Source organism: Phodopus roborovskii, unplaced genomic scaffold (genome assembly GCF_943737965.1).
Source record: "Phodopus roborovskii unplaced genomic scaffold, PHOROB, whole genome shotgun sequence".
In the NCBI taxonomy this organism is placed as follows: Eukaryota; Metazoa; Chordata; class Mammalia; order Rodentia; family Cricetidae; genus Phodopus; species Phodopus roborovskii.
In genome coordinates, this window is record NW_026126576.1 from 792,552 (window position 1) to 813,131 (window position 20,580).

At 38.2% G+C, this 20,580-nt stretch overlaps 1 protein-coding gene across 3 annotated transcripts in view; it reads left to right on the forward strand.

The window, feature by feature from the left end:
• Positions 1 to 20,230, forward strand: part of Tafa1 (TAFA chemokine like family member 1) — a 508,456-nt gene extending 488,226 nt beyond the window's left edge. For all 3 annotated transcript variants that reach the window (XM_051203521.1, XM_051203518.1, XM_051203519.1), the window contains exons 4-5: positions 14,133 to 14,257; positions 20,047 to 20,230. In XM_051203521.1, coding sequence (XP_051059478.1) covers positions 14,133 to 14,257; positions 20,047 to 20,064 — 143 coding nt within the window. In that variant the 3' untranslated portion in view covers positions 20,065 to 20,230. The remainder of the gene's footprint in view (positions 1 to 14,132; positions 14,258 to 20,046) is intronic.
• The last annotated feature ends 350 nt before the right edge of the window (positions 20,231 to 20,580 follow it).

Below are 20,580 nucleotides of genomic sequence, written 5' to 3' on the forward strand. Positions count from 1 at the left end.
CACCATTATAAAATCACTATCGTTACTAAGTTAAGTATGAAGGGAAAAGTGCAGAAACCCACAGTTTTCCTTCCTCCCATGTTTCTTTGCCCTTAAAATAGGAGGCACCTTTCTAGATGGTGAAACTCTGATAAAACATCATGACTGCCTTCTAATACAGCTAACTTATACCAGAGTGCTGGGTGCTCTTCAAGAGGAATCAAGTCTAGTCCTAGCGCCTGCGTGACAGCTCACAACCATCTGTAACACCAGTCCCAGGAAATATGTCAGCTTCTTCTGGACTCCACCATGCACATAGTGTACAGAAGTACATGCAGACCAAACACCCATATGCATAAAATCACTTTTAAACAAAGCAAATTATTAAAAAAAAATAAATATTTGTGTTAGTCTAATCAAACTGTGTAGGGGAAAATTAGATCATCATTTGTCATTTTCTATTTCTCAAGTGGTTGGTGGCTGAAGGAATTTCATTCTGAAGACATAATGAGAACTTCTTGAAAATGGCAAAAATAAGTAATCAAAGAATTATGCTGATATTTCAGATAAATTAAAGTAGACCTGACTGCTAGACATTTCATCCTCACATGAATGTCAAATTATGTATTCTGAAGTTAAATCCATTGCCACAAACCCAAAGGCATTAGTGTCCCTGGAGACAGCAGGATCAGAGCAGGGTTAAAGCATGTTGTTCTCTTGTTTTGTAAAAAACAACCAAATTAATGCATTCAGAGTGTCTATGAGAGAGGCGTGAGTGACACTGAGACCCACCTGCTTTGATTCGACTTCACTCTCCCAAAGTTCCATCCTCTGTTGTAATTCACTGAGTCACCCATGGCATTGTAATGAAATCAGAGAAACAGTGTGTCTTGTTCAATTCTCCAGGATTTGGCTGCACAGGCAGTCGGTGAGCTCAGGGTTAGAGACACTTCTGCCCTCGTTGGCATCAACTTTTATTGATTTGAAGTGGCCTGAGAGGTTTTGTGCCCTGTTCTTTCTCCTTGTCTAAAGTCTTGTCAGAGTCAGGAACATCTCCCTGGGAGTTTGAACTTTCCTTTAATCTAATCCATTTAGAAAATGACTTACAATTTATTGAATAAAGTGGAGAAAATTGATACCTTTTCATTAGGCTGACAAAGTCTTTTTCACTGCTGGCATCTGAAATGTGTTTTCTATTTAAATTTTATTTATATCAATCTTCTCTAGTGGGAGTGAGATTAAAATGAAAGGCCTTACAATCAGTGTGCCACTTTTCCATTACTGCCAACACTATGAGTGCTGGGTTTGCAAATGAACTTGATGCCAGGAATTTTCTGGGCATGATTTAGTATTCCGGATCAGTTGCAAAATGAAATAAAGCAAAAGTGATATTTTAATATATCAATAACCACAAAGTGATTACTTTGCATATGAAAAGAAGAAAGCATACTTAACTGACATTATTTGATTATAGCAAATCTGTATCAATTCTAGCAAAAAACATATTAGAGAAACCAATACCTTCGCAAAATTCTTTTTTTAAAATAGAGTACTTGTATACCAATGTAGACCTCCAAGGAGTCATTTCTAAAGTTGTAAGCAAACACAGCTAAATGGAACAGTGTACCTCTACAACATAGTATTATGGGTAATGTTCTTTCTCTATTGATATTTATCTCTGTGCTCTGAATGTTAGAAAATAGTTCAATAATGGCTTTAAAATCAGAAAAGAATGCTAAGTTTGTTATAGTGGACAACAGAAGAACTTTTGGACACATTTAGGCCTCAGTAAAACAACTTCTGTGGTCTGTGAACTTCAGAGATATGTTTAACATCTGAACTGTGGAATGTTAAATTTTGAGATTTGGGATATATGCAATGTGAAATTTATTTAGTAGTCATGTATCCTTCTGTTACTCTTACAATTGATCATACACTGGGGACTGCGGAGATGACTCAGACAATGAACTTGCTGTACGAGCATGAGGAACAAAGTTTGAATCCCAGTACGCTGGAGGCAGAGATGTGTGATGCCAAGAGCACTGGGCTTGCTAGGCTAATAAATCAGTGAACCCCAGGTTGAGAGACCTCACCTCAGTGTTTGAAGTAGTGAAAGATTAAGAGAGACACCCAGTGTCAACTTTTGTCCTCCTCAGGCACCTTTTGTCCACCTATGCTTGCTCATACACATGTAAACACACACACACACACACACACACACACACACACACACACACACACACTCTGAACCTTCACTGACATGAAAGTACATTTAGCTATACTTAACTTCTCAAAGAAAGCCACCTACCCAAAGAAAGCAGGACAGTTAGGATCTTTACTGGCCTCATATAGCATTATTCTGGAGTGAAATTGCAGAGGAAGCCTGGACTCAAGTGCCAATGTCCAGCTTAAGAGGGAAAAACTTATTGGTGACAAGAGTTTGAAGTTCTCGCTTAAGTATCAGAAATTGGACTATTCCCTCACTAGAAAAGATAGCTCTTTTTAAAGCAATAAATGTGCCTTAGTGGCTGGTAAGATAGCACAGGACAGCCAGTGATGACAAGAAAGGACTCTGGTTTTATTTCACCTTATCATCCACACAAGGCTGCCCCTCTCTCTTATAAAATATATGGTATGTTCTACTATGAATTTTTCTTAATGATGAAATAATTTCATCAGTGAGAAATCCTCTTGCTATTACCACCCAACTTATCTAAATTAGATCCATTTATCACATCCCTGAAAGTATACTGGATATTCAGGCAGTAAAGTTTGGCTTTCCATAGTATCTATTTCTATACTTTATACCCCATGTCACTGCTATAACAAGTGGCTGAAAGTTGGAAACTGTGCCTTTGTTTTATGTCTAGGACAAAAGTCAATAAATAGCTTTTTAGTGCATAAGATATAATACTTTTCTTCAAATGCTTACAAGGAAGAACATCATTCAAAGTCATTGTTTCTTTGTGGTTTTGTCTTACTGATTTTTATGTTCTCCACCTTCACCAACACCTTTATGAAAGTAAGTTACCTCTAGAAATGTATGGAAAATTCTAGAAAAGAATTATAGAAAGAATATTATGATAGTCAAACCTTCCTTACCTATTCATTCCATGGATGTTATGGGATATGTAATATCAACATGTGTTATAATTTACATGTTATATATATATATGGTAATGTATGTATACTGGACCTCATATAAACTTCCACTGAAGATCAAGCACTACCTCATGGGTAAATTCATACATAGTACATAATGAACACACACATAAAGAATAACTGATATGTGGTGAATACAGTGTTTATTGTGAATTATGATAAGCCCTTTATTTCATTTAAAATTCACAATAATCCATGTGGGTTTTGTAAGTGAAGAACCTGAGTGTTGAACCAAGTCATGTTTGAAATTCATGTCACTAGTGAATGGTGGAGTTCGGACAGAAACCCTAATCACAGCCATGTCATTCAGAACACCATGTAGCACATACCGTGGAGCTGACAATGCACAGTGCCTTTAGGCTGAACCACTTCCTTAAATGTGTGCTCACAGGGAGAGGAGATCTGGATAAGTTGCAGGCTTGCATATTCAATGCTTTGATCTTCTGTTTGCTTTGATAAAGATGACGACATACACAGAATTACTACACGTCCCTCCAGGTGGGGGTGTGGGAAACAAGAATGTTGCAACTGTGTCCCAACAACTGCAAAAAGGGAGGCTGAGGATCTGTCCCAGCCCTATGGAGTTGAAGCTGTTTCTTCTGTTGTGTGACAGGTTGGATAAAAAATGAGGGTGGAAACCTGTCTTGATTGATGTACTTATAATCTTCCAGGGACATGAATGTGATCACATGTTCAAGCACTTAATTTGTGCTTGGACTCTCATAAGCCATAAAAACAAGCGGGGAGTTTGGCATAAAATTGAGGAACAATGGTTTACTCTCTAGCTCATGACGGACTGCTGTTCTGCCTAGAGTGATTTTATTCTTTAGAGTTCTAGAAAAATGATGACACCAGTGGAAATGACAGCTAAAATTTATTGAGTATTTGCTAAGTGCTACAGTCTACCATTTGTCATGTAATCCTCACAACCCACCATTTCGGGCAGACTTTATCCATTCTTTTGAAGGTTGATAACTTACCATCAGCTATTCATACCCTTCAAATAAGGAAGTGTAAGATTTTTTCTGGGTTTACATTTTTTTTATTTTTGAGCTTATAATTGTATCATTTTCCCATTTATCTCCACCATCTAAGCCCTCCCATGTAGCACCCTTACTCTCCTTCAAATTGGCTTTTTCTTTTACTGTTTTCACACACACATATACATACATACACACACATACACAAACACACACACAATCACACACAAATATCATATTGTTCCTAAATATGTAAATATAACTGGCTCTATCCAGATAATGTTGTATGTATAATATCAAATGATTATACCTGAAAACATATACATACCAATTGTATGTTATTGATATGTGATACTTAGTACTAATAGGTGGGTATATTACACCAATGTCCACTGCCATGAGATGAACAGCTAAGGAATTGTAGTTACTGACCACATTGTTTTCTCTGGTACTTCTAACACTGTTAACAGCTCTGTGCTTCTTAGGTGTTCTACTGTGGGAATCCCAAACCAAGCCTTTATGTTGTTTGGGCATAATGTCAATGCCTGCTTTCCCAAATACTTGAAAAGCTGAGGTAGGGAGGGAGCAAGTTCAAGGCTAACCTAGGAAGTACAAGAAGGCCCCTTCAGACAGAGACCATCCCAGAAAAAAAACACAAACAATCAAAAGGCAAAGAGTTTGGAGCCACACCCACCTTGTCTTGCTCAGTTTGCAGTCACTCTCTTTGGTGTCTTGTTTGTTCAATTTGAACAACATACTGTTAACAGTCAAGGCAAGAGCATGATCTTGCCTAATGGCTTACCTTTGCCACAAAGAAAGTAAACTCCATGTGGAGTTTATTTGATGCTCATCATCTTCTCTGTAGTTCCTTCCATGCCCATCATCTTCTCTGAAGTAAATTTGTGCAGACATATCTCGTTGTCATAAAAAGAACCTATGTTATTAAAACATTTTATATGCCATATTCTGTAGGTCTTTGAAGTGTTTGAAAATGACTTGTCTGTCTAAAATACCAGGTGAAGTGGGTACATCTACAAAACTCTTCCACACCTAAGACTCAGGGAACATTGTGGAAGAGGGTACAAAAAGACTGTAATTAACCAGAGGATCAGGGATTTTGGTGTGAGATTTTGGCTCCTAGTAACATCAGAAGCAACACCCATAAAGTCTCACAAACATGGATATCCAAATAGGAGCTGAACCCACAAGGCCACAACCCTACACAAAGAATTACATGCAACTGAGGAGCAGGAAAGGTGATCTTCCCTGGAGAATAGCACATCAATTGTTTGTCAGCCCTGAAATGGTCTGCCCTGAAAACAAACATACAATTGATATTATGCATACTAAGCGGGTTGTATTTAGGAGTATACATATGCAAACAATAACAACTAGCAAAAAGAGAGGTCATGAGGTTGAAGGATAGTGGGGAGGAGTGTATGGGAGGAAGGAAAGAGAAGGGGAAATGTAGCTACATTATAATGTTTGGAAAAAAAAACAAACAATGGCAATAGCAAAGGTCTCTCAAGTGAAGTGACACTTCACGGGCTCGTCTGCTCCTTCTTGTTATTTTCTTTTGCCTTATACACCACTGCCCAATTCGTGTCTCACTTTTGCTCTTGGAGTCTAGATTCTAGAATCTTCAATGACTCACCCCATTTAAGAAAAGTAACAAACAGAAGGAGTATATTAAAATTTTCCTGTTTCCACCCCCACCCCACCCAGCCTGCTCTTTTAGTATAGTAACACGTTTGCTTGCAGAAGATCACAGTGCACATTTATTCCTGACAAACAGCACCAGTGCCTCTGACAAGAAGCCAGATCTAGACTGAAGCTGGAGGGCAGGCCTCTGTCATGATCTTTATCACTCTTGGTATACTGATAGTGCATCGATAAACATTTCCTGGTCTGAGAGTCAGCTGCTGTCTGCTGAGATGATAAGAAGGGGATTTCTGCTCTTGTTCAATACGACGCTCATGTGCTATATTTATTAAACTTAGCACGAATTGGTATCTCCCTACATCCCTTCATCAATGACGGTCGCGGTAACAGGAACAGCATTGGGAAAGGATGCCCGCCCATCCACACACTCAGTGAAGGCAGATTGAGTCGCCTCTTACAGTATCTTTTTGGCTCTGCGGCAGTATGATCTGGAATAAAAGAGAAACCCAGGGTTTGTGATTAAAGGGGATTTTTAAGAAGCTCTCCAGGAGATATGAACATCCTTAAAAGAGAAGAAGATCAGATATTTCCTATATGTGACACATTCACGGAGCAAATCCTAGAACCCCAGGGGTAAAAGGGACCTTAAAGGCCTCCTTTCATAATCACTATGGATAAGAGGAAGTCGTTTTTGTGGACGGTGTTTAATTAACTCGGTTTTTCTAAGGGATGAAAAACCCATGTCACAGTTACAGATCTACCACATAGCACCCCTCACTTCCGAAATTGTTCCCTGGCGGGGATCTCTGTTACGGTGTTGTAACTGCTGGAATCGAGCCGAGAGCATCTCAGACCAGAGAAGCAGCAAAAGTGCTGAAACTAATTTCATCAGACACTGAATGTGTTTTCTTTTTCTGTATGTGTTTGTTTGACATGGAATTATTTTCAGCAGTAAGATAGCAGGGAAAATTCATTCACTCAGCAATCAATAATCGTTTTAAGTTCACCAAATTCTACACACAAAACTATAAAAAGCTGAACTCTGCAAGGATTATGTGTAAGCTGTCCTGGAGCTCTCCTGGCCTCTGTAAACCTGGAAAGGCTAACCACTAGGGTTCCATGGCAGCCCTGTAAGGAAGATGTAGTGCATTTTAAGTTTTTAGTACAGGGGTCAGGAGGAGTGGCACATCACTGTAATGTTAACCATCGGGTGTGGAAGCAGGTGGATCCCAAGTGTGGGGGCTAACGTGGATCCTCAAGATAAAAAAAAAAAGAAAAGCCTAATACAGAATCACACGACCGACAGTAAATACGTCATTTGTATTATTAACTACTATAATTTGAGACATTTAAGAATTAATCAGAAGTAGAAGTTATATTTTTAAATATATATGTATACATGTACATATATATGTATGAATGTATAAATATACATACATATATTAGTATGAGGAATGAAAGTAGACTATGTTAGAGGATGAAGGGGTCTAAAAGGAAGGAATGGGGGAACAGAGAGGTAATAAGGAAAAGAAAACCCAGTATCAAGTTTCATACATGTGTTAAATCTAGTTTTGTGTGAGAGAGAGATAGAAAGGGGACTTTGTGCATAGCAGAAATGGACCAGTGGGAAGAAGGAAAGAAAGTTAAATCAGGGATGAATATAAGGGCAGTGCATATATTCTATAGAATAAATGTGTGTGCATCTGTGTGAAAACATCAAAATGAAAGCCATCATTACAAATCATAAGTAAAAACATGTTTAAGTGTCTAGAAGTGATGGAGAAATAGTTCAGCAGTTAAGAGCATCTACTGCTCTTACGGATGACCTGAGTTTGGTTCCCAGTGTTCACATAGCAGCTCTCAGTTGTCAGTTATTCCAGTCCTACGGGGGATCCTACACCCCTTCTAGCTTCCAAGGGCTCTGTATGCCTGGGGTGCACAGACTTGTAATAAAATAAATAAGTAATATAAAAAGATGATGATGATGAACAAGAAGAGGAAGAAGAAAAGGAGGTGGCTGGATGGATCAATGGTTGCAAGTGCTCCTTGACCAGATGACCCAATTTCAGTTCTCAGAACTCATGTGGCAGCTCACAGTCATATGCAGCTATAATCCCTGAGGATCCAACACCCTCTTCTTTTATTATAATTTATTTTTTTAGTTTCATTTTACATTCCAACCTCAGTTCTCCCTCCATCCCCCCTTATCTTCCCCAGCACACCTCCAGTATACTCCTCCTAATGGGTAAGGGCTTTCATGAGGAGTAAACAAAGTATAGCACATCAAGTATGGGAAGGACCAAGCCCCTCTCCCATACATTAAGGCTGAGCATGGCATCCCACCATAGGGAATGGGCACCAACAAGATAACTCATGTACCAGGTTTGTATCATGGTCCTACTGCCAGAGATCCCTAAGGTAGTTCAAGTTTCACAATTGTGTCCCACATATAGAGGACCTAAGTCAGTCCCTTAGACTCTCCACAGCTGTTGGTCTAGAGTTCATGAGTTTCCACGAGCTTGGTTCAGCTGTCTCTGTAGATTTCTCCATCATGATCTTGACCTCCCTTGCTCATATATTCCCTCCTCCCTCTCTTTGACTGGATTCCCAGAGATTGGCCTAGTGCTTGGTTGTATATCTCTGCATCTGGTTCCATCCATTACTGGATGAAGGCTCTATGATTGTTGTTGGGGTGTTAACGAATCTAGGGTAATATTTGTAGACTCTTGGGAATTACCCTAGCACCAGGGTTCTCCCTAACCCCATAGTATCTGTCTCTATTAAGATATTTCTTTCATTGTTCATCCACTTTGTTCTTCCCACCTCAACCATCCAGTTCCCCCCATGTTCTCATACACCCTCCTCTCCTCTTTACCATCCCTCTTCCCCTCCCAGTTTACCCAGAAGATCTCATCTAATTTCCCTTCTCTGGGCAATCCATGTGCCCCTCTTAGGATTCTCCTTGTTAAACTGTCTTCTCTGGAGCTGTGGATTACAGACTGGTTATCCTTTGCTTTATACCTAATAACCACTTATGAGTGAATACATACCAAGTTTGTCTTTCTGAGTCAGAGTTACCTCACTCAGGATGGTTTTATCTATTTGCCTGCAAATACCATGATGTCATTGTTTCTTACAGCTGAATAATACTCCATTGTGTAAATGTACCATATTTTCTTGGTCTTCAGTTGAGGGTCATCTAGGTTGTTTCCAGGTCATGGCTATTACAAACAATGCTGCTACAAACATAGTTGAGCAAAAGTGTCCTTGTGGTACAATTGTGCATTCTTTGGGTATATGACCAAGAGTGGTATCACTGGATCTTGAGGAAGATTGATTCCCAATTTTCTTAGAAATTGACACACTGATTTGCAAAGTGGCTATACAAGTTTGCACTCCCACCAGCAATGGAAGAGTGTTCCCAACTCCACAACTTATCCAACCTAATCTGCCCTCAGCATTTTTGATGGTAGCCATTCTGGCAGGTGTAAGATGATATCTCAGAGTTGTCTTGATTTGCATTTTCCTGATGATTAAGGATGTTGAACAATTCCTTGAATGTCTTTTTGGCCATTTAATATTCTTCTGGTGAGAATTCTTTGTTTAGTTCTGTACCCCATTTTTCAATTGGATTATTTTGTATTTTGATGTTTAGTTTCTTGAATTCTTTATATATTTTGGAGATCAGCCCTCTGACAGATGTGGGATTGGTAAAGATCTTTTCCCATTCATTCTGTAAGCTGCCATTTTGTCTTATTGACAGTGTCCTTTGCATTAGAGAAGCTTTTTGGTTTCAGGAGGTCCCACTTATTGATTGTTGCTCTCAATGTTTGTGCTACTGGTGTTACATTAAGACGTTACATTGGTCTCCTGTGCCAATGCATTCAAGGCTTCCTCCCACTTTCTCTTCTATCAGGATCAATGTGGCTGGATTATGTTGAAGTCCTTGATCGTCTTGTACTTGAGTTTTGAGCATAGTGATAGATATGGATCTATTTGCAATCTTCTACATGTTGACAGTTATGCCAGCACTATTTGTTAAAGATGCTTTCCCTTTTCCATTGTACCATTTTGGCTTCTTTGTCAAAAATAAGTTGTTCATAGGTATGGTGGATTATTGTCAGAGTCCTTGATTCTATTCTATTAGTCTACTTGTCTGTTTTTATGCTTATACCAAGCTATTTTTATTAGTATAGCTCTATAGTAGAGCTTGAAGTCGGGGTGGTGATGCCCCCAGATGATCCTTTATTGTATAGGATTGTTTTTCATTCAGTTTTTTGTTTGTTTGTTTGTTTATCCATAATTAAGTTGAGTGTTGTTCTGTCAAGTTGTGTAAAGAATTGTGCTGGAATTTGAGTGGGGTTTGCACCAAACCGTAGATTGCTTTTGGCAAGATTGCTTTTTTTATTATGTTGATCCTACCATCCAAGAGCATGGGAGATCTTTCTGTTTTCTGATATTTTCTTCATTTTCTTTCTTTAGTGACTTAAAGATCTTGTCATACAGGATTTTCACTTGTTTGGTTAGAGTTACCTCCAAGTTATTATGTATTGTTTTGGCTGTTGTGAAGGGTGATGTTCTTCTGATTTTTTTCTTGGCCCATTTATCATTTGTATATAGGGGGGCTACTCATTTGTTTGAGTTCATCTTGCATACTGCCATGAGGCTGAAGGTCAACACTCTCTTCTAGACTCTGTGGACACCAAGCACCTATATGATCCATATATTTATAGGCAGGAAAAACATTCATGCACATAAAAATAAATAAGTAAATATTTGCATAGTAAATAACTAGAAGTTAAGAAAATAAAAAGCATTTCAAATTGAAGAATTCACAACTTGGGAAAAGGGGGTTTTATATATACTAAAAATAATTTTTGGAAATGAGGGGTAGGGGGCTTCTCTCCTTCATCCATGCCATACTATGATAGATGAGGAGTGGAGCCAGATCTCTCTCACTGAGGCACAACACAAAAATTCCTATATAGGCTCCATATCTTATGTTCAGGGACAAAAGAAATAATGTCTATATAAAAAGCAATATGTTGAAAATGAGCATGGAAGTAAAAACTTGTGTTAATTACAAATGTGGTTTTAAAATTAAGGGACAATTAAGAAACTAAATTTGAATACATTTCAGAAAACTTACCAAAGTTTGGAGAATGTTACTAAATGCATACATCAATATCTATATTATTTCAATAATATGTACTGAGCAGGAAAATCACTTTATATTTATATTTTTCTCATTGTAATTTTATCTCCACTTTTAAAACTATCATAGAAACAACTAAATTGCAATGATACAAGCTCATTTTATAAAGTTTAATGGATTCTAAATGTTACCATAGTTTGAAAGTGTAAAATAGTTTCCAGTTTGGGTAAAGGAAGGGGTAGTTTGAAATTCATTTTGTGAATCATGAAAGATATTGCAGGAAATACGAATTTATGGAAAATATCAGAATTAGGAACTACAGCTTGACCAAGGATGCAAAGATGTATGTATGAAGTTGCCCATTTGATGTGATGTTCCATCAAACAAGGCTGTGCTAGATGATGAACCAGACTCACAGAGGAAAGGCAGATCAGCATCTTCATTCTGCAAAGGTAGCCACAGTGTGAATGTGCCACAATTATAAGCATATGTGGGGACATTTCCATCCATACAGAGCCTTCCTCATAAAGGCCAATGGCTCTTTAAAGTTTTGAATTAAAGACGCTTCACGAGTTTGGAGATTATTTTCTGTTTGTCTGTCTATACATTTACTTAGGAGACATTAATGTCCAAGAGAAAGGGAAACTGCTTTGGTAGTAGCTCGCAGCAAAATAGGTCAGCACAAGGAGGGCAGAGAGCTGCCTGCAGGAAGGGAGAGAGCACAGGGTTTCAGAAGCCAGCACAAATACTACAGGCTGACCTCACTACCCAGTGTTCATTATCACCACGCCTCCATGAGGAAAACAGAAAGTATGACAACATGCTCAGTGAAAGGGTTGTCAAGAGAACATCCTTCCCCTAAGAGTGAAGGTCAGAGGGTGTCTGTCCATAGTGGTTTCAGGTCAGGACCGTAGTATGGAAATATGAGGTAGGCTTTAAAGGAGAAACATTAGCTTTGTAGATAAATGTGAATAAATTGTTACTGTTAAACACCAGCTGAAGGGAATCACATATTACAGGTTTTTGATACACAGTGGCAAGCCCTTATTTTTAGCTCCTATTTTACAATGGAAGTTTTACCATTAGTCCAATTCCCTCTCAACATGGCATTGCTTCTCTTTGTTGAAGGAACTTTGTATTCTCTTATTTAATACTCTTACCTACTCATCAGCACATGACATGAAAACCTCACCCTTCTCTGTGCCTGTTGTAGAGCACTGATACTAACAAGAAAAATGACTAGACATCCATATCATCATGCTGAACTGTGTGGAATATTGTTGCTTGTCTCATTATCTCATGCTGTCCTGTGTATGCATGGAAGGCTTAATGAACTTTGACCTCTGATACCTTCTTAACATGCCCGATGTAGACATCATATTTACATTGGTCTGTTCCACATGAAATAAAATCATTAAATGTGACAAATTTTCTTGAATTCGTGTCCAGTGGTTTAACTCAAAGCACCACTAAAGCAACATTGAAATCTAAGGGAGGGAAAGAGTGAGGTACAGGAAATATGAAATGTGGTAGGAGAGATGACTCAGCAGTTAGGAGCCAGGGTTACTCTTCCAGAGGACTGGGGTTGGGTACCTGTGCCCATAAGGCAGCTCACAACCATCTGTAACTCTAGTTTCACAAGATCTGATGCCCTCTTATGGCCTCTTTATATACTGCACGCATGTGGTTTAAAGACAAGCACATGGGCAAAATATCTGTACACATTATGGGCAAAATATCTGTACACATTATATTAAAAAATCTCTAAATTTAAAAGAGTGTGAAAGAAGGAAGGGCTAAATGCAAGTTGCTGTTTGGGTGTGTATACCACTTAATGTTAATATAGAAATCTAATCACTGTAGTTAACACAGGAAGCGTGGAGAATTTTACTATGTTCCTACTTCTCTGCATCTTAGTATTTATTTTCTTTATCACTATTATTTAAAATCATGGTAGACATGCCTCTGAAGATGGGGGGGTGAGAAGGATGGTACCTGAAAGCCCAGTATAAAATTAGAATAAACAAATGATCAAACAAAATTATGGCTATGATTTTGAGCCTGTCTGTTTCTTGTTGCTGTTGTTTGGGGCATTTACTTATCTTTATTTTATTCATGTTAGTGTTGGTCTGCATGTATGCATATGTACTGTGTATATGACTGGTGCCTTTGAAGCTAGAAGAGAACATTACACCTCCTAGAGTTGGAGCTATTGACTTCAGTTGTGAGCTGCCATGTGGGTGCTGGGAACTGAACTCCAGGCTTTCAGCAAGAGCAGGGAGTGCTCTTAACCATTGTGCACTCTTTCCAGGCCCGCTTTGAGCTCTTTGAGTGGAACAAACCCAAGTAGAATTGTGAGGAACTAACATAGTGAGAAGCCACAGAGATAGCAGATGCTTGTTTTCTACTGTTTTATAAAGTCTCATTATCAAAAATATAAGTTATGTGTGTATTCATATGTATTAATTGCTGATGTAATCCATCCCCCCCAAAGAAAGACAGTTTCATCTGTGATTTGGCTAATGTAGTTCTCCCATAACTCATCAAACACATGAAAGGGAAACCACAGCCCAAACCAACTGTAGCTCTGACTGCAAAGGAATGAACTTGTCTTTATCATTCCTCTTGATTTGTACTTTTACAACTTTGCTTCTGCGCTTGCAGTTCATTTTTTTTCTTCTGCTAGGGATTTGAAATTCTCCAAGGCCCTAGGCTAAGGGATAAACCTAATGCTGGGTGGATAAACTGGCCTTTTTGAAAAGAATGTGTTAGGCATTCTGAAGAATATTCAGCTCTTTGTCCCCTTAACTGGCAAGAAATAGCACAAGGTACCTGATCTACAAAAAGTAGTGAATCAAAATCCCTCAAAATCTGAGAGCAAGTCTCCCACATAGCAAGCTTCGGGCCAGGAAGAGCTACATAGCAAGACCCAGTCTGAGACAGACTGACACAAAAGTGTTCCCATTCCTTGTTTCTTTAATTATACGAGGTGAATTTGGGCAGGGTGGTAACATCATTATATTTGCATTATGTTGTATTATATTATTTACTTGCTATGTTTTTCCTCTTCAGTAGTAGAGGACAAAAGTAGACCCACTGGGCTGCAGAGAATATGCAAATCGGCAGAGGGATATAGCATCAGCGCAGGGCTATTTGGCCAAGCACAAATACAGTTGTTTCCTGTTTTCCCACAGCCTCTATAGTGATTGGGAAATGGTGGTGTGAGATGGAACCCTGCCTAGAAGGAGAAGAATGTAAGACACTCCCTGACAATTCTGGATGGATGTGTGCCACAGGCAACAAAATTAAGACCACAAGAGTAAGTCCTTTTCAAACATTGCCTTCATGTTTCAAGCTGTGCTGTTTGCTTTGCTCTTGTATTAGCACCAGTCAGAGGGCTTTGAAAGGGACAGGAGGAGACATTTCCTTTAACAGGACATATTCTGGACTAGGCGGGTCAGTGTCCACCCATGAATTAGAAGCTAGAGTTAGAACCTGACCTTTTTGCATGGTGTAGTTCTTCATTCATGTTAAAGCATCGCAAATAGAGCAAGAGAGGGGGCAACAGTAGAGCAACCTGGGTGCTCAGGATGTTAAATGCATGCCTTGCTTGATTCATCCAAGTATTATGCTGAAAAAGACTATGTTTAAGTACAATCATGTATAAAAGGATTTTAATGACATCTTAGACAAGCACAAAATTATTTGTAAAGTCAGTCATTATTCCTTCATTTCTCTGGTTAAAACAGGAGCTTGTTAGGATGTGTAAAGTCTGTAGGTGTGGTTGCCTCACCCATTAGAATTGGTGCAATTGTGCTATACCTATACCAGGGTGGAGTGATGTGCTGGGCCAACCATTAACAATGTAGGGACTAGAATATGTGTGATGCCTAAAGGAGAGAAGATGGGTGGAGCTCTGAACACTCAAGAGGGATCATTTATCCACTAGTACAAAGGCATGAACAGCTAATATCATCCTATGCGGTATCAGCATATCAGCCCTGGAGTGTGTGTGTGGGTGTGTGTGTGTGTGTGTGTGTGTGTGTGTGTGTGTGTGTGCGGTATCAGCATATCAGCCCTGGAGTGTGTGTGTGTGTGTGTGTGTGTGTGTGTGTGTGTGTGTGTGTGTGTTTATTTCTTGACATTTTAAAAGTGATCTCTACCGTTTTGAAGTCCACATGATAAACATTTACTCTAACAAAAGGTGATTCAGTTCTTTAAATTCTAGCCACTACATCATGAACCTTGATATGATCTTTCTTCTCAAAGTCATATTGTCAATTAGTGAAAGTGATCTTCACAGCTATGATACAGAAATTAGAAATAAAGTTACATAATACTGTATGAAAACACTCAGATTATCACATATAAAATAAAGGTGCATCAAATATAGTTATTCATGTGGACTATGGTGGCCAATAAATGGCCATAATTCCTTGATCTCTGGTCAAGGGGGATTTCTGAACCACCTTAGCTTATTAATATGCATCCTCATGTCTCTGAATAATTCAACATAGATTTTTGCCTCATTGCAATTAAACACTTACATAAGGAAGCATCAAGAAGTAAGGCTGCCCTGAGTTATTTACCCTCGAAAGAAATTGTTTAATTAGCTGAGGGAAGAGGCCAGATTTGGCTATGGTTGTGTTTTCTCTGAAAGACACCGGGACAAATGAGAACACTTGAAGCTACTCTGAATTAGAGTTAGAGTCCAAACACTTTTGGTTTGAACACATCGCTTTGCTGTCTTATGCCAAGTCTCAGTCCATCGTCAACTGTTGCTCTCACGCTGGCTTAGAATCTGAAACTCATTAATGAAAATTAATCCAACTCAAATTATTTCAATATTTAAGTATAGAAAATTCCAAGAATACCAACTCAGAGAATCTTTGGAAGATAGACTTTATACTCAGAATAAAAATGAAACAAACTAAAAAATGAAAGCATCCAGAAATAGTTCATGCTACTTTTTTGAGAGCTGTCCAACTTTTATTCAAATGTATCCTCTATTTTATTTTCAAGTCTATTTTCACCATCAGGCATGTTGCAATGCACTCCTAGAAACTTTCCACCTAGCAGGAGGCTTATGTAGAACCTGATCATTGTAACTGAGGATTTAGTGGCGGTTTGCCCCATCCAGAGTGCACTGAAGTCAACCCAAACAACTGAAGATACAAGAGAAATAAACCATGGCTGATACTGCTTTGAAAGCTGAGGGTATTGTGTTCTGCCATGTGCACAGCTGAGAATTCTCAAGTCTACTTTCAGAGTGGGAAAGAGGACACTAGGTAAAACTATCCTTTATAAACACTAAGAGGATTCAAACATTACCCTCACCTTTTCTCTGCTAGATTCCCAAGAGGTCCCTAATGTAAAAAACACTTTTAAACAGGAAACACAACTGTTAATCCCACACATTCATCCAGGAGTCCACATTCTAGCAGGTGGTAGACTAACACCAGCTCTTAGACAATATTTTCCTGTGTGTTTTCCCCTAAGAATATGCATATGCCTAACCATTTCAAATACTGACTCCAGCAATTTTAAATTTTAAAATGGTTCAATTCACATAGGGACTTCAATCATTATGAGTACAATTTTTATTGTTATCTAAGAAGAAATAAAAATAAAAGAAACCATTATTTTCTCCTTATATGGAAGACTGGTTTAAAAAGAACACTATGCATTTCTTATGCAAAATTTCCTTCATTTAAGTCCTAATAGGTCTGCTACTGTTTTCCTGGTTTTGGAGACAATTCATGTGATTTTAGCCTCTGTTCTCAGTTAATATCTTATGGAATAAGGGCAATGTTCTTTCTGTAGGTATTGACAAGTACTCACTCAGTCAACACTTTATTCTTTTTTTTTATAAAGCATTGCAATGTGAATTGAAAATAAAAATTTCTCCAGATTAAAAAAAATATTTCCCATGTTTTCAGAAAGTTAAAAGATACTTTAAACTATCAACTGTTAAAATAGGAAGTGAGCACTTCTTTCAAATTATTAGTTTAAATATGAACTCTAGGGCCAGGGAGGATTGTTGTACAAGTTTAAGGAGCTAAATCAGATTCCCATGCCCCACATTAAAAGCTGTGACAGGACACTTGCCTGTATCCTGCTGGCCAATTATTTTTGCTTGTGGGTTTGGACCCAGCATCTGAGCTCTGGGTTTAATGAATGACCCTGTCTCAAAAAACACAGTGCAGGGTACTAGAAGAAGACATGAAGTTCTGGCCTCCATGTACATGTGTGTGTATACACACACCCCAGAAAACATGCATGTACACATAACCACACATAAATAAATAAAATAAATTCCAGCATAAAGGTCTTTGCCAGAAAGTTCCCAGAGACTTGATTCTTTTCCCTGGTGTGGAAAAAAACTAAAAATCTTTTGGTTTTTTTTGGGGGGGGGCTCATCAGAAAGCCTCTGAAATTCTAATAAGGTATTCCAATGTGTGATGTGCTTTAAAGACTCCCAATATTCATTTTAAACGAGGGCTGGAGTGTAGAAATCCCCTGTATCATCTAAACTACAACCAGAATGGACAAGCCTGAGTAACAGCAAGCCACAGTGAAAAAGACTCTTGGTAATCATGAATCTTATCAGTGTAAACTAAGGAGGTAGAAAGAAACAGGTAGAACAAGTCAAACCATTTTCAATTAAGGGATTTGGAGTGATGAATTTTAAGAAGACTGAAGATCCCTGGAAGTCACAAGATAGAAAAGAAGTATTCATGTTGGAGAAGTTGTCAAAGATTCAGTGTGAAGTACAATAACCTTGGTACCTCACTTCCCTAGGGAGAAGCAAAGTTTCATGACCGAACATTAATCCTGCCCCATCTTGATTGCTGGTTGAGCTACTTGATTAAATTGTTTTATTGTTGTATAACACCACAAATATTTTTTCTGTGTTTGCAGATGTTTCTTAGCACTTCTTTTATTTAAAATAATATGTCAAATAATGACTAGGAGTGTTGGTGTGGCTGTACCCATGTTCCAGAACATAGGAACCTTGCAAAGGCAGCACAATGGCTTGATTTAGGAGAACAGAATTCCCCACAGAGGAAACAAGTTACTTGGCAATAATATACTAAGTACATCTGGAAATAGAATGTCAGACATTTTGAAGATATTAAAGGGAAAGGATGAAATTCAGAGAAAATTATTGGAAAGAAAAACAAATGGATAAAGATTACAAACATATAGTCTGATTGATTATTGATTTCTTTGGGAAGAATCAATCAACTGTGGATTAGCTTCAAACCAGTGGGGGAAAACAATAATTGGTATGTTTTGTAAAGTTAAGAGTTTTTTGTTTTTTGTTTGTTTTGTGTTTTGCTTTTTTTTTTTTTTTTTTTTTTTTTTTTTTTTTTGCTTAAGAGAGGAGTTATTGAACTTTAAATTATACAGCAAAGCATAATAGCCATATTGTCAAGTCACTGTTTCTGTGACTGACTGACTGACCAACACAAACCCTTGGTCCTCTGTCCATGCTCTGTTGGTATCTCCCTCTGATGGTGACTGAATTTGGAAATATATGCCCATTCTAATTATCCCAACTTTTTTTTATATTTAAAAAATAAATGGGAAACCAGTTTTGGCACCTTCTGGCTTCTTCACTAAAATTCTGACAGATCGAAAATGGTTTGAGAGACTATGGCATTACACTTCATATTTCCATCCAATGGTTGAAATACAGAAAAGGAGGGAGAGGAAGTTACCAACCATCAAATAAATTTCCATCTAAATGAAAAAGCAGTTGAAAGGTAAGGGAGAAGTGTTAAAATGAAGCTGGCCAGAGTCAGAGACTTGCAAGAAGGGAAATGAACCATTTGGCAGAGTGACAGTTGCTCCAGAGGTAATAAAGTCAATCACTATTTTAGTCAGGAAGTACAGGCAAGCCTGTGTTGTCCAGTTTGAATGTGATAATGTCTCCAGGATTTGATGGCATCAAGGCAGAGTCCCCAGTCTTCCATGTTGGTGTGTGGAGAAGAGACAGAGATGACAGAAAGGCAATTTCCATTCAGTTAGGTGAATGTTACTTTATTCCATTTATGATGGAAAAGAACACACTGTCAAGGAAAGGTTATGTCCACCATTGGAATATAGGATACACTCGTTTAAAATATCTCTTTATTCGTAAGTAAAGAATTCAAAGTACCTTTATGAAAAATTCCCATACAATTCCACACCTGGACCAAGCAATATTTGAGTGCAGACTTTTATTATTGTTCTATGTAACTCTGAAAGATTTTAATTGACTTGTACTCCTAACTCAGAGGAATCACTTTCCAAATCTATAAAGAATTAACAGGGCTTACAATGTACCTCTGTGATACCCTGGTATTTACAAGACCCTGGGTTTGGACCCAGCATCACAAGAAATTGAGATGATAAAGAACAATAGCTTATTTCCTCAATCTGGCTTCTTGCTAGAGTCCTTGTTTATATTTTCAGTCAGTGATTTGTTAAGCATGAATATGTTCGTAATATTTGAGTCTTTGGGCCCATGCTGAGATGGATTAAATGGCATATTCTTGATTCCAGTTAGCACTCATCATTGTATGTAATAGTTTCTCATCTTATAAAGGCCTTTTTCTGTTCCTCCACAATGTATCTAGGCAATGACTTTACCAATGGCTACTCCTCAGTGGCTTATAGCGGTACAACAACTACACAAGGCCATGAGATGATTAGTTCAAATTCTCACTATGGGGACAGAGATTGATTACATAATTTGCATGACCCTGTGCAACAAGAAAATGCAAGGTCCTCATTAAAATTTTATTAGGAAATTTAAGACTGCAGCAGTGAAGAAATAAACCAACTGTGGGGTCCTTATTGGTGCAGAACCCATGGAATTGGATAACAGCTATGCCCATGAAGCCAGTTCTAGTTAGACATTTCTCTAAGAATCTTTCTCCTCAGTTTTGGGTTCATGGAGTGTGGGGGATCTGTCCACAAGCTTTGAGCATCAATTGAGAACCACCTGAATAAAGCAACACAATAAAATTAAAGGCACCCTTGTGTTCTACATAAACACATTTCTTTATGCCTTCATTTCTTACTTTTCTTACTGAAATATCTTTCTTTCTTTGGTTTCAGATTCACCCAAGAACCTAACAGAAGCATTCATTATATAAATAGGAAAAACAACCTGTGGAAAATACATTGTAAGGATTTGAAATATCTTACATACTTACAAGCCAAATGGACCTCTTCTTTGCACTTTGGCTAGTTACCAGATAACCAGAGTACATTTACTCTGTGAAACAAAGTGTCACATAAGAAGACAACATCATGGAAAAATGGCTTTTAAAAATATCTCAGTGAAATTTGGAGGATCATGAAGAACGATCAACTGTCTTCTAACCTGGAACTACTGTTACTTTGTACCATTTGAAATATATGTATATATAATATTTTGAAATATTATATATTCTCTTCAAGAAATGAACAGTACCACAGTGTGAGGTGGCTGGTGTATCCCTTTCAGTTTTGGATGTTCGGTCGGTTTTGTTTAGTTTGCCATCTCTTTTTCTCTCGGTGAGGAAGATACATGCCCTTGTGAGAATTCAACATGGCACTCTCCCTGGAAAGCCAGCTGCAGGAGAACTCCTGGAATCTGAAGCATCCTAA